The sequence below is a fragment of the Dromaius novaehollandiae genome, chromosome 2 (genome assembly GCF_036370855.1).
Source record: "Dromaius novaehollandiae isolate bDroNov1 chromosome 2, bDroNov1.hap1, whole genome shotgun sequence".
Lineage (NCBI taxonomy): Eukaryota > Metazoa > Chordata > Aves > Casuariiformes > Dromaiidae > Dromaius > Dromaius novaehollandiae.
In genome coordinates this window covers 142211180-142227039 of record NC_088099.1, presented here as the reverse complement: position 1 = coordinate 142227039, position 15860 = coordinate 142211180, and the positions used below count along the sequence as shown (strand labels likewise).

Genomic DNA, 15860 nt, shown 5'->3' with positions numbered 1-15860 from the left:
AAAATTTTTAGCTATTAAAAATTTTTTAAAAACTTTCTAATAGATGAACAATTCCAAGTTTACTGTGCATTTATGCCAGTTTAATACAGATATTTAGTAGAAAGATTTTAGTACTTTAAACTAAAAAAAGCAAATACTTCATAAATATTCTTCCTTCTTCTTAGGTCAGCAGGTCTGTACTGGAAACTGAAGTAAGTTTGCAGCTAAAGCTACATCTTTCCTTTGGTAAAGATGCAGCAAAAGTTTTTACCTTAGGAATAAAACAATCATCGTCACTGTTAAAATGTATCATTTAATACTGACGCTGTCACAATATAAACCACATAGATAGTGACTTTTAAGTAGCTTTTTTTTTTTTTGATGTTATAAACAGAATGCTCATGTACTTTCTCATTAGCTTCTAAAATACAGTTCTAAATTTATATAATGCCTGTATTTGGTCCCAGTTTTCCTGTTCTTCAGAAACAGTTCTTGCTTCCAAACTACCTAATGGAAATGGATGCCATTTTAATCATCCATTAGTTCTTACTGCTTTCAGTAGAAGTTATGGGTTGCCAGAATTTTAAAAATCCCACTTTTTCTCTATACATAATACACACACAGCATAGAATAGGTGGTTCAGGAAACAAATGCTACATGGCTGTGTAAGACCAAATGGGATAAAAGGAAGAGCAAAAAACAGACAAAACAGATCTACGTTTACAGGTAGGCAGAAGAAATTAGTTTATACATAATTGGCTGTCAAAAAAAGTCTAGTCGGTACTTCTTCTATCCATGTGGTTGACACAGTACCAATGTTACCTTATAGTTATGATCTCCCCTGGGTTTGCATGGATGTACCAGCTACAGTTGATTCGTGCAGGATATTCAGAGGGCCACCCTGGACTTGTGATTGTCCCGCTCGGTGATCTAATTTGTTCTGGAATATCTCCACAAGCTACAAATATAAAATAATAATAATAATAATGATGATGAAAGCAATCCAGCTAATTTAAAAGCAAGTAGGACAAAGTCAAATCAGAATTTATCAGGGAAAGTATCACAGTGAGTTAGCTAAGGTAGCAATAAAAACAGTGTCTAGCTCATAATGTTCACAGGGTGCAACATATCCACTGAAAGATGTTTTTGAATGTTGCAAGTGCAAACGTTTATACTAATGTCAATTAGTACTACAGATTAAAAGATTAATGTATTAATAAAGATGTCAAAGTCTGCATAAAGTGAAATATTTTATATCTCCTATTTTTACTTTTAGTCTTCACAAAGATTCAATTAAATTTGGCTATGCGTTTACACATTATACTCACAAATGCATTAAAAAAGTGAAAAATAAATTAAAGCAAAATAATCCAGTAGCTGAAATTCACTTCCTTATGAAGACCCAGCACCTGGCCATCATTTGAATGGTCCCTTCCAGCCCTTGGCACAGAAATGACCTTCACTTACATGATTCCAAATGCTTGGAAGAAAAAGGGCACTCACTGCTGCACACCTCCTTTATAAATACTAAAAGTTAGGTCTACAGAAGGGGCTTGTGGAACTGCATTTCTGATAATGGACTAGAAAGCTTTTATTTATAGGACTAATTCTACTCAATTGTAGTAACTAAGCCATTTGTATTCTTACTCTATTATAGGCGTAGCTTTCTGCAATGGCATTAACTCAGTTGCTTGTTCGTTTCACTGAAGTGTTCATAGCTCTGCTGATTTTATTGCAAGTAATGGGATTATTAATTTTGGGCTTCCTTTTCCTTTAGGGCCTTACATCCAACAGTTGTGAATATATGACATTCACAACCTTCATATAAATAGGAAGGCCAAAATACTCCCAACTACAGAGCTTGAAATTTTGACCCATGAAGTTTCAAAGGTCAGAAAACACATTAAAAATAATTCCCCTCCTTGCTTTTATTTTTAAGTTTCATCAGGACTACTCCAAAACCTGTGAGCTCTAGAAGTTTATTGATAGTACAATCAGTTATGCACAGAAGTAGTTCAAACACAAGACCTATTTAAGATCTGGAGGCATTTTCATTATTTTCTGATCATCAAAAGATGTTAAGAATGTTAAAAATTCAATTTTAAATATATATTTGAGTAAAACAGATCAGAACTGATGTGGTGAACAAACACGAGCAACTGGTACTAAGAATGGACTGTATTTGTCATAGGAATAATTTGCAAACAGGTTATTGATTTCTCTTTTTCCTCCACAATCAAGTCCTTTCTTCAGGTCATTTTTTGAAGAGCACAGGGACTGGAAATTGACTAGCTCTAACACAAGGCAATATATAGTTAAATTATTAAATTATTATTGAAAAATATTTTAACATAGCATAAAAAATATGCTCCTGAAAACAGACTTAAAAGGATCAAAAGAAAAATGCTGTCAGATTTTCCTGCATTCTCTTTATCAGAACAAATTTCAACAAATTTATATTTTTCAACTGCAGTTTTAAGAAAACATTACTTTAAGAAGTTTGCAAATGTTTCATACTGGAACTTAATTCGTTTACAGATAAGTATTAATACACTTGGCTATAGAATTTAGGAACTGCTCAAACACTTTGGAAAGAAACAAACATTTCAAAATACATATTCTTTTATTGGAATATTCAATTAACTATTTGCTGAAATTGTTTTAATTTGCAGTAAACCCTGTAGGTGGTGCTCTAACACCATGACATTTTGGAACACAACTTCTGTGTGAATGGTCTGGATACACTTTGCATCTGTTTAGACAAGAAATGGAAGGACTGGCAAGAAAAAGTAGTTATTCACAAATTAATGTTTAAGTTAGATAACATTTTGAGCAGGTATGAAAAAAATTACACACAGAAAAAAGGAAAAACGTGTGTAAACCATTTTATACCCAACTTGCAAATCTTGGCAAGCAACTCCATACAAATTTGGTTACTACTGAAATAGTGCTCAGCTTAAAATAAGTTGCCTCCAGATGAATTTTACACCATTACAACATTCCTCTGAGTCGGGATATTTAAAACCTGATATATGAGGTTGTCAGAGAGCCACTAAGGAAGCTTTTAAATTTGCCTGCTCTGACGACAACTTAAAGAAAATCTCACACTGGAACATCAAAATAAGACTGAATGAGCATAGGTTCTCAGTGGATTACAAAGTTCACCTCAAAAACCCCTAAGCATGCTGTAAGTGTACATGTGGCATGTGTCTGTTGAACAGGGACCTCCAAACACAGCTAGCAACTACTACAAAATCAGCCTTGCCACTTCCCATGCTGGCACTATGCACCCTGACAACTGTAACTCGCTTACTGGAGCGATCCCTGCAGAAGTGGCACAAGCAATAGTGTTCACTCGCTATGCAAGTTTCAATGCAAGAAACTCCACATGGAAATCCTGCACAGCAGGCTAACATTTGCAGGTACCCTATCAACTTCCAGTCTTACTCAGATTCACGTTTTAACCTGTATCTGAAATACCAGTTATCTCCTTAAGTTTTCTTTATTCTCTTACTTAACATGGCTTTTTCTCTGTTTCCACTGTGAAACCAGCACCAAACAGCTGATGGCAAACATGCCTGTTTCCAGCACTGTCCAACATGAAAAGCAAGAGCGCGGAGTAAGGAGCGCATGAGGAAGCAAGGGTCATGATCACAGGGAATGAACAATATACTGTAGAAGAGAGAAAAGCGAGAGCTAAAGAAAGTCTCCACGTGAAAGAGTGAGGGTGCAAGAAGTAACAGGGACTGGCCATGAAAAATAAATGACAACTTCCTTAACCAAAGAGTAGCTACATAAGCTAAGTACACCTGCATACTTGGTACACTTTCATGCACTTAAATCTCTTACTTAACCAAGGAGACAACAGAAATCTCCCACCAGTGTAAGGATTTATAAAAGCTAAGATTATTGTGTAGAAGCTGCACTGTCATTTTGCAGAGAGAATTATTTCTCAAAAAGACTTTTAAAAATCAAGTAGGCCTTTTTAAAATAATACAGTTTTAAGGGCATCTACTATATAAAATAAATAGCAAGCTTTTTAAATCATTCCTAAACTTCTGCTCAATTAGCATGTGTTTCTTCTAAAGCTTTTGACAAGAATATTTTAATGCACATTTTATTCATGTTCTGATAAACATGGAGAATGTGAATCAAGAAGGGAATCAAAAACCAACTCAACTGACAATGCATAAAGCTTTCAGAAAGTTTGTCAATAGAGATAGAAACATTTTTTTCACTAAGTTGTGGAGATTCTGCACTTCAAATTTCAGTTGCAGTTGCTAGCAGCAGTCTAGGCATCTGACCACGGTACAGGTCAGTTATGTCTGTGGGAATTTAAATTTACAGGAAGACAGACCAGCCCTGTGGTCATTTACAAAAAGCATTATGAAATGCATAGACAAACAGCAGAATGAAAATTAGCAGAGTCAGAAAAAAGGAGATGAGATTGTAACTGAGCCAGCAGCACAACACACAAATTGAGAAAGCAGCATTGTATAGAAGTGAAGATACACAGTGATGCAAGTCCAAACTATCTTCAAGTCTCATGCTGGTGGCTAGAAAACTTCTTGGGAGGGACTGAATCCCTCCTGTACAACGCATTTATAGATAGGCGTTGTCTCTGCTGGCATTCCTCTCAATTCCCTCTACACCACTACATTCTTTGGTACAACTCTGCTCATGCCTCTCCTGTTTTACGCTCTTTCCTTTACGAGCTTTTATTAACTTTATTTGTAATTCTGTTTGTTACTTTGTCCTCATATCTCTGTTCAGTAGATTGCAATGCTGTAATTAGGACTGAAGATGTTTCACAGACTAAGGTGCAACACAGTGGTCAAAAAAAACTGCTAAGAGGATCAGCTGTGCACATGGCTTTCTGGTATACATGGATTTTCTAATAGACTTTTTAAGCACATGCTGTAGAAAAGTTTTCCTTATTTTCTTCTTTCAGAAATTTGTTCACCTTCCCACATTAGAGTGTGACCATAAATTACCTACGGGATGTTGACTAGTAAACAGAAAAGAGGGCTAATGAAAATATTATGGAACAACATTCGATTTGCAAGCTATAACAAGCAAATAATCAAGAAACCTATGCAAGAATTGCCTAGCAAGATCTAGAGAAATAAAGTACCTGTAATAACGGTGAACAACATGTCAAGGAAAACAGACACTTCAGAAAAGCAGGGAAAGGGAGATTAAGGATTTATCTTCACAGTAATGCCAGGAGATTAGTTGAAAAGATAAAAGAATTAGCTTTCAATGTGAACTACAAGATGATAAGGTATGCATTATATTGGACATGGTAAGGACATGAATGCAGCTGGATAAATGATCTGAAGGTGTTTAAAACAGCTTAGAGTAAAAAGAGAATAATGTGGTGATAAAGTCTAAACCATAAATAGGGAGGATAATTATTGCATTTGTAACTCTCAGGACCCACCTCAAGTCTGATCTGGAGCTCTACTGGGGAAGGCGGCAAAGGAATCTTTGCCTCCAAGTCAAGCTGAAAAGCTTTAATTTAAAATGCCCTTTGCTCTGCAATACAGAGACACAATGGATAAAAAGGAGTCATAGCAATTTGTGCTGTTGTGAACAACATGTTTTCCCAGTGTTGAAGCCTTAAAAAAGAGGGGTGGTGGTGAAAGAAAATGATTTTGCAGCTGAACACTTATGGTGCTCCTTACCCCAAAGACAGACCTGAAAGATCAGACATAGTACATGCTTTTTGCCTCAAAATATTTCTCAATTTTTCAAGGTTTAAAGGCATAAACACTAGTTCATTAGAGATAGCTCATACACAAGAGGAAACATTCCTTTATTGCTGTTGGTAGAAAATGCGTTCTCACATATTAGAAGTGTACCTGCACATTGGCATGTATAACACAGAGCAGAAGCATAAATACCAGAGACTACAGAAGTCTGTGCTATTAAAACATAATTTAGTTAGGTTGGTCATGTAGCTTTACAGTGGCAGCATGACAGGAAATTTACGATCAAGACAAATCCTTTCTCAGTAGCAACTGTCTAAGAACATCTCTTGCTTGGTCTCAACACCAAGTCAAAGCAGGATCTAGAAAGATTAAAAGTGAGATGTCTTTGGTTCTATTTGACTTAAAATTCTCTTGACTTAAAATTCTCCCGATAAATGAAAGTTGTTCAGGTATGTTTAATGGAACTATGATCTGCAAATTAAAAAAAAAAATGTTTGGGAAACCCACAGATTATTTCAAAGGAATTCACAAATCATATACAGTCCATCCTCATCTTTTATACTGGGACTACGCACCTATATTGCGAGACGTCTACACATACAAACGTGAGGAGAACGCCATTGGGCCTGCCTTCACACTTTCTTCAAGGTTTCATTAACCACAACCCCCCAAATTCTACACCGAAGAACTTTCACTTTACATTAAGAAAGAAACTTGAACAGTGTTGATATTTATTCTTCTCCCAGCTGGAAAGTGGATCTTTCCTCTCAGGAGCTAAAGGTCTCTCTACCAGCTGCTGTTATCTTGCACAGAAAAGTACATTGTGTTCTCCTCCTCCCGGCACCGCCTGCGGCAGCATGCTGACCAAAGGACTGAAAGCAGAGCCACAAACTTGGTTCACCTCTGGCCCAGCAAAGGCTTTTCTGCCTGTGCCGCGACCCGTGACATGCACCGCTGCAGTAAACACAAGGGTGAGGGGTCATTAAAACATATCCTGAAAACTGCATAGCTAGTTTTTAGGCTGTCTTCGTTGCTAGATACAACCCAATTTCAGCAACAATTGTTCAAAGAGCGGCAAGCAACCGTGCTGTTACTTACAGTGTGCCATAAATATACTGTATATGACACTTGGTGCATTATTGCTGCTGAAAAGCAACACTCTTGATGATTCAGCAGAAGAATGGGTAGCAAAGAGCTACTACAATTAGACTTTGACATGTCTTTGTGTGGCAAAATATGAAAGGGAAAGAGAAGGTAGTATGGTGTGACAGAGACCATCCACTGACAGTACATACATCTAAAAATTTAACTGTGTATACAAATAGCAATTCAACATTTGAAGCTACAGTGCATGAATACCTACAGCAAGATGTGCAAACTGCAGTCAAAAGGAGGAGTTTGTTTATTGACTCTTATTTTAGGAGAAGGGTTTCAAAAATCACTTTGGTTTCCAGAGATTAGTAGGAGTTTTCCTAGGAAAATCATCAGGCTTACATTCTTCTACCCATTGAGAGTCCTCACTTCCCTAACTCCATACACTCTGAATATATCTGTATTATAGAAATGTAAAATACCATCTGCAGCTTAGCTGATGCTGTTTAAGATCTGAAGAACAAAGACTACGCACTGGTATCACCTAATGCCTTAATAGCCTTGCATCCACATCAGTAGTACGGAATATTCCCAACTGCAGCTGTTGCCCAGATGAGGCCCAAGACTTGCATACAACAGCAGAACGGTAACGAAGCCCTGGGTTTGGTTTGCTAGAAAAGAACGTAGCAACCTTTGAACAATGTCAGTCGCTATTGTACCCTGATGAGATGCTCGGAGAATACAGTTTCTCAGTTTTAGGAGTTCTAAATTTCTTCTTTTTCTTTTATTAAAGAAACTGTGCAGTCAAGTGTATAGTAGTTTCAGTTACTGCTTCAATCTAATCAGCTGAAATGCATAACTCCTGGATTTTTATTATTTGATAGTAAGTGTCCAAAATTACATTTCAATAAATTTCATTTCACAAAAACTTCACTGCGGAAAGAAAATACCAATTCAACTTAAACCAACTTTTCTCTTAGTTCAATGTTTGTATGGAAAAATAATTAAGCAGTCCACTTAGAAAGCCATAATCTGTTCACGAGCATGCAGGTATCAATTTTATCTTATGAGAATTTTTCCATGTTCCAGTTGCTTCATTCCTTATTACATGCTGCAAAAGGCAGTAATAATTTTTATAGCCAAATATCTCTTCATAAGATACCAGGTGGCTTTCAATATTTACTATTTAAGTCATGCATGAAATTTAAACATTACGAAAGATGACTTACCCGTTGACACTCCTGAAATATGCACATTTTCAGAATGTTCTGCAAGAGCACCATTTCCTAAAATTAAACATAATGAATAAGCTAATTTCCAAGATAAAATTTGTAAAAATTCTTCAGATACCCTTTTACAGAACAAAAAGAACAAAACTGAACTTATTTTAATTAACATTAAATATTAAAGGCCCTAGGCCCATTTTAGTGTAAAACTTTGAGGAAAACTAGAGAAACAGTTATTATATAATGAAAATAAAAACAAGCATCATTAACGTATTAGGAACAATTGAACATACTAGAAAGTTAAAGAGGGAGTAGCAGTTAGGTAAAATATGGATAGCAGTTAGAGCTTTGATGAACTTCGGACATTTTAGATTTTTTTTTTGCAGCACTTTGCTTCAACTGTTATTTTCTTCTCCAGGAAAGGTTTATTTTAATGCATTTTCCCCATCTCCTCCTAGATGAAGAAGTGTGTCATTTGGGGGTAAAAAGAACCTTAACACACAAAGAATATTCAAATTCCTATTGTATTAAACTTAAAGTTGATCTAAACCAGATATATCTTAACAAGCATCGTGGTGCTCCTCAGCTACAGTGGTTACAAATAAAACGCTTCAGAAATTGTTCCTGAGGTTGGCAACAAATAGGCAATGACAATTTTTTTTACTTCCCAAAAGATCCACACAACATAATTAGAAGTCTGATGATCAGAATTTGTAGAAAACACAAAGTTTACTCCTCTTCCTCAATCCCTGGAATCTTAAAAGAGTTTTGTTTTTACCTTCCCCAGTGTTTTTTTCAAGTATTAACTATAGATATTTACATATAATAAATACTTACATACAAGTTGCTTCGTCTCAATAAAGAAGAAAAAATAAGCTCTCAAACACTGCAGCTACCCTCAAGTTCAAGAAAAGTACTTTAAAACAAAAACTATTCTTTTCAAAAAGTATTGTATTAGGGAGGAACATAAAATCCCCCTATAAGAGAAAAAATCTCCAAATTGATAATTTTGTTTTTTTAGTAATATTTAGTTCTAAATTTATTAAAAAACCCTCATCTTTGTTGTGAAGCAATTTTACTTGCAACTGATGATTCCACAGAAGCACATTTCAGATTTTGCCTTGTTTTCTATTATTACAATTAACCTTAAGGAAAACATTTCAAGACCTTTTAAGTTAAAAATCTCCTATTGAGATTTCATCTTTCAAATTATAGTAGAGCTCATTCACCATTTTTATACCTTCAAAAAGAATTTACTAGCATGTTTAATTATTGCTGTAGTTGTTATTGAACACTGAAGAAGAACAGCATAAAAAAGGAATTCACAAACATTTAGAAATATGGAAAAGCTGATATTAAAATTTGGTTGAAGGGAGTCAAAGTGTCTGGGAGAAGATTAAGTTTGACATTCAGTGTGAAGGAGAAGGGGAAGAGAAGCTTCCTCCCGCCACTACCCCCAAAGTTTGAATTACATACAAGCTGGCCATGCATAAAGACCAGGAAAAAGAAAAAAGACACCCCCCCCCCCCAAAAAAAAAAAAAAAAACCTCCTGTGAGAGAAGTTCTGGTAAAAATACAATAACAAAACATGCAAATATTGACATAATGCTGAAGTGATAGAAAGAAGTGCAATGTATTCACAAAAGAGCACTGACAAAAATAAATTGTAAATCTGTAATAACCAGAAGCATACTAAAATGGTACTCACATTCAAATTCTGTACACTGACTTTAAAGAAATCAGATTAAGAAAGAACTTAAGTCAATGTCCAAAATGGAGGACTTAGTAATTTTTTTAATATAAATATGCTCTGTGACCTAACACCTTTCGATACAAAGTGATGTCACATTTATTTTCAAACCAACTTCAAAAATTCAAGAGGCACTAATGTCTGATGAAGTCAGAACTCGGATCCAAGTACTATAATATCAAATGAGGTTTTATTTTATATTTCCTTCTCAATAATAATTTGTTACATGAAGGATGAACTTGACAGACCTCTCAGATTATTACTTCCTTCCTTTTTTATTGAAAATTGTCACCGAAAGAGTGTGCTCAGATGTCACTTAAGTGCTAGTAACAGCCTAAAAATTTCAGAAAGGAGTCAGCAATGTTTCTTATACGACCTCAACAACTATGTCATATGTAACCATATAAACAGGGTCCACTAGACTATCAATATATCAGATAATAGAACAGTAACTTCCATTAAGATATGGGAACATAAATAGACTAAAAAATTTCAAAGGTGATTAACACAGTGTATGAGTAAATAACTTTTTCCTTAGTGCACCAGTATGCTTTCATATTTCTTAGATTTCTCTTAAATAACTATTATTCATTCCTATTCCAACCTGAAGTTTTAAGTTGAAACAGGCACAATCTAACAAAATTCGACATAAAGTTTGTCCACATCAGTTACAAGAGCTGGTTAATAAACAGGCAGAGCGCTGAAAGACAGACACAAAGCAGCTCATGCACTAATCCATGCTGCCTGCACCAAAGCAAGTTTGTTTGTCAGAAAACTAACTTAGTACATTGCTTGCTGCTTTTGTGACTCCCTAAAGATCACTTGTCTAATCAAGATTGTATGATCACCTTTTATAAATACTATGATAATTTTATAAATAATATGACAAATGGACAGGAGCTTTTTAACACCATTAATACAAGTTAAGTGGTATTAACCCAAAATATATGACAAATTTAGTTTTGCAGCTTAAGATCTGGGCAGGAACTGGATTTAACTTTAAAAAAAAAGAAAAAGAAAAGGCAAGGCTCAAGATAAAAATAAACATTTAAAAAAATCCAGAATAGAGTCTTTGATAAATGGGACATGAGATATGTTAAACTATAGGTAAATTTTAGGTTAAATAGAAACATGGAAACATGGAACCTTTTTATCAGCTTTCTAGTTAAGTGCAAATGAGTCTCTTGCTTTCCTCGCTGAAAATGTGCTTAAAGATTCACTGGTTGCAATCTAAACCAGCCACCTAGTCACCAAATGAGTCAGACTGCTCCACACTGCAAATACTCTATAAACAACCTCCAGTTTCTGAGGTGACTTTCCATCTTCAATGATTCTAAAAATTCCTTCAATGTTCAAAGAACGGCTTAACTACTTGGTTGGTCTCTGATTTTGACAGACTCATCCACATAATTTTATTGCATTTTCAAAGCACAAAGCCCAGTCCCTTTGACCTTAGTCAGTCTCTCTCTATTGCACTCAAACCCTGTGAGATGCTACCTGGTCTTACTAGCAGGCAGAAAGAGACAACAAGTCGTTCCATGAACACTTGAATTAATTCGTTTTGATTCATGTCTCACAGTTGACTGACCTAAGCAGTGGACAAGAAGATACCGGCTCTACCAGCAGCTCCACTGCAGTTGGGGCCTTTCTCACACACAGGCTTATATGAAGCCATGTTAGAAACAAAAGAAAACAAGTCAAAACAAACAAACAAAAGCCATAAGCCCCTACTGCTCCCATACAGAGTCTGGAGTGGAAAAAAAAATACAAAGAGGAAAAAAGCCATAGTGTCAGAAGACATTAATCAGTCCAAATATCTTCTGAGTTTCATCACAGACTGAAAAAACAAAGACAGGCCAGGGTGTGGGGGGAACATGACACAGGGCAAGGGAAATGTTATAGCAGTAAACCTGTCCCACCAAATTGCAGAGAAAAATGAAGGGGAAAAAGTGTGAAAAAACACTGCTCTAACACTTGAAAAGTATGATATCTCCGGGAAAAACAGCTGTAAGAGTCTACATATTTGAAACCCAGACAGTAAATGAGATGCTCAGACTAACATGAAAGCTAACCTAAAGTAGTAGCCTTCATTTCAGGAGTTTAGCCCCCTACAAGCTTCCTTTCCAGCTGTATGCCCAGGATCTCCCTCTCTCAAAACAGAAAGAATCTCAGATTCAAATGACTAACCGCATATAAATTCAGAGTACAAAACTAAGCCTGCAGTGCTGAAATAAGCTTCTCCTTTGAGATTCACTGGAATTCATGCACTTTCGAGATGGTTAGCCAAATGGATTCCCCTTCCCACCCCAAATTAAGTGGCCTTCTTCATCAACAGGTCCAGCTTAAACAAGATGAGTTTCTGCATTCCAGCTATCTGAACTTGTGGGTTTCAGATGAAGAACATCAAGATTATCTAAGTACTGAAACCAAAGAGCAAATAATTGCTCTTAAATGAAAACCTCGTTTTAAACTTCGGTTTGACTAAAACCAGTAATAAGAACATATAGTTAAGTGATGGGTATTGTAAAAGTGCACAAAAAAAACCTGGTAGATGCAAATTTCTCCATCACTATTTCAAAATGTAACTTTAAAACTTCTGTTTGGAAGGGAAACACGTATCTTGGGACTGAATTAAATACAAACTGTGTCCTAAAGAGAAATCAACTTGACCATTGAAATAAAAAAATAAAAAACAAAAATCCACAGTGAAAACCAACACATTTAAGCAGCTGTTATTTTCTGCTGTTAAAGCAAGTAATTATTGCCCACAAAAAAAATGCAGACGTATCTGCATTCAAGCTGAACTCTCTTATGTCAATTTAAGTCTCTGCCATTAGCTTTAACAGCCAAGCTATAAACCCCTAAAAACAGATTTGTATAAAATTGAACTGCCATAACAGAATGGCTACAAAGAGATAGCTTTTTCTAAACTACCTTAAGTTAGAACATAATATGGTGCATAATGCTACATAAGCAGATTGAACAGAATATTTCTCTTGAACCACAATTATCAGGATAGCTCTTCCTCTATATCATATGTTTCTAAATATTCTTTATCATGCTTTAATTGAGACAACGCACTCTGACCATTTAAACTTCCTTTCTTCATTCTACTTTTAAAATTCCTGTCCATCCTGTAAGCTAGAAAGAGTAAACTTGACTTGTTTACACCATGATGCTTGTCAGCTGAAGTTATCTTGCATTAAATTTCAATCAAACTTTAATTCTAACTGACAAATTTTGGATCCTCCTTAGTCCTTTGGCTCATCATTTGCAACCTCCTCATCTCCTGAACAGTTTCCACTTGTATTTGTTATGCTACTATAAATTTAGAATTAATGCATTAGCTGCAGGGATTTAGTGCTATAGGAACTGCAAAGAGTTACGTATCCATAGATATATGGATATATTTCTGCCAAACTCCTATAATTTAAAAGGAGTAGTTTGCAGTGAATTGAAGTTGTGCAATTCAGAAAAAACACACTTCTTGCTACCATTCATATCCTCAAACTCAAATAAATTCCCAAATGAACTGAAAGGACTTGTGTTGATACTTTATTCTTTACAATGTATAAGTCTCTGAGAATATCTTTTTGGTTTCTCATGCAGTTTTTCTTCCTGTTCGAAAAATGCACTCCTACTACAGCTTAACTGTACTGCAGAAATTGAGAATTTGGGTTCCTCAGAAGACAGGAACAGAGGTACGTGTGAAATGAACGTAAGAAATAGAGAACTGAAAGTTGAACAAATGGAAATATTGGGGGGTGGGGGGAGGAAAAAAAAAAAAAAGACAGCAGTCTAAGCATTTGAAACTTTCCCTCCCAGAACAGTTAGTGAAATAAACAGTATTATAGTCACAGGGGACCCTCCAAACTAAGGTGGGGCAGAGCTCAGAGGACACAGTCCACTGAAGCCAGGCAACATGCATTATGTGTCTGTATTCAGTAACAAAGCGAAGCAGCGTCTTCCCCAGACTCCTACAGAAACCAGTCACAGCCCTTACAGGCCACACCATTTTAATATTTCCTGACTGCTGATGGTTTAGTTTGCAAACTTGGCATTCTTTTGCTTAGAGATGCACATGAAATCAAATTAACATGTTTGTACTGCAATGCGTATTTGAATTGACTACTCAAGATAAGATTAGTGATATGCAGTCATTTCCTACTCAAAGACTAATATCTTTGCCATTGCTTTTTGTATAGTGCATTGCATCTTTGATGAGAAATTTTTGTTATATATCCAACTGCAGCTTACTTCACAGGGAAAGAAAAAAGGCAACACATGCTTTTGTATTTATACATTTCATGTAAAAAGGCAATTAAAAAAGGCACCATTAGAAGTGACAAGATTGACTTAGGCATCATCTGCTCAATAATCTCCAGTTTCGCTGGAGAATCTATACAAGTATCATTAACAAAATTTACTTTTTGTTTTTTTAAACATCAACAGTTTTGTGTTAATCAGTTGCGTGCAGTTCTTCGCCATCTTTCCTCAGGATAAAATACTGGATTCCTGGGAATTTCAGCTGGTCATTTGTAAAATATGATTAAGATTAAAGCTGTGCAGTAAGATGTTAATTAAACTTCCAGGTAAGGGAAGCATTAGATAACCATTTGTTTTAATATAAAATTACATATGCAATATGACAGAAATGTTGAGATAAAAGCCTTACTGCTGTGCAGACATCAGCCAGAATTTCCTACCAAAAGCAGGCAGAGCATCAGTATGACAAGATTTACTCCCAATCCCTGTAATGGAAGAACATCTGCTACAAATGAGATACTGTAAATACATCTAAAACTTCCAACAGTGAAAGAAAATGTTCATGGGAAATGAGTGTTGTGGATTCCAATACAATAATAGCATAATTAATTTCTTTAATTAAGCAAAGAACAAAAATGACTAACATGAAACTATACTGAAATAGCAGCTTATTTAAATGTTTATGATACAAAAGCAGGAAACAAACAAAATTTCACTGTAAAAATAGCAGATATAGCATGGCATTTGTTTACAATACTCAATGCTGTTATCTTTTAATGCACTGTTTTTATTTTAAGTTAACTCTGATGCAGCTTTATTAGAAAACTAAGACAAGAACTATGGAATCAATTCTGTAATGCAATTATTTTAGGAAGATTCAGGATCTTTTTTTACCCTTTTCTTTTTTAAAAATAACCAATATCAACCTCTTTGTGCTTTGAAAGTTATTGCTTAGGTATAAAAGAATGTCTATGGTGTGAAAAGTCTGCATTGTATACTTAAAACCTGATGTGCAACATTGAAATATCATTTCCCTCCCAGCATTCTTATACTGTCTTTTCCTCCTCACAAAAGGACTCAAATGAGATATAGCTGCATGATACTTTCAAAAAACAGATCTTCAATAATCATTCATCTCTCCTCATAAGTACATGTAGCCAGGAAGTTTCTAAATACATTCTCTGCAAATAGTCTAATCTCAAAGTTAATCAACACTTGAATGAACTATATATATACAACTATGTATGCATCCTCACTCCTATAGCCTTGACAACACTGACCTAGAAATCCAGAAAGAAAAACATTATACTTCCTTTAAATGCTTTAGTATTGTAACATTATCTCCCCACCAAAAAGTCTGTATTCTCTCTTCAAATACTATTAAAAAGGATACTCTGCTATGAAAGTTCACTATGTACATGAACATTTTGAAGAATATAGAATGAAAAGGTTGTAACGGATCCATTAACTGCTCGGCTAAAACATGAAATATTTCCTATTTTTTCCTATTTCCATTTTACAGCGCAAACTTGGGATTTGTCTACATTAGTATCTTATTTCAGATCAGGAGTCTACTTCTGAATCTCCTGATCTGCCCCACTTAACATGCTTTGGTTCACATTGCACTGTGGCCTTGGAACGTACAAACTGGATTCCTTTTGGATGACACTAATCTGGGAGATACACCCCTACTGCTAATGGGTATCCAGTCCTCTGGGCCAAACCAGAGCTAGTCCAAAGAAAACCCTTAAGAAATGCACACAGTGTAAACATTAAATCCTCAACACAACTTGTTTTGCTCCACAAATCCACTCCTGCTAGGCTGTAAGACTT

General features: G+C 35.4%; 1 protein-coding gene across 1 annotated transcript in view; it reads right to left on the bottom strand.

Moving 5' to 3' along the window:
* LRP12 (LDL receptor related protein 12) overlaps positions 1-15860 on the bottom strand; it is a 51433-nt gene that overhangs the window by 15461 nt on the left and 20112 nt on the right. Inside the window, exons 2-3 of the mRNA XM_026119589.2 lie at positions 8015-8071; positions 802-937 (exon numbers count right to left, since the gene is read on the bottom strand). Of these exons, the coding sequence (XP_025975374.1) occupies positions 802-937; positions 8015-8071 (193 nt within the window). The remainder of the gene's footprint in view (positions 1-801; positions 938-8014; positions 8072-15860) is intronic.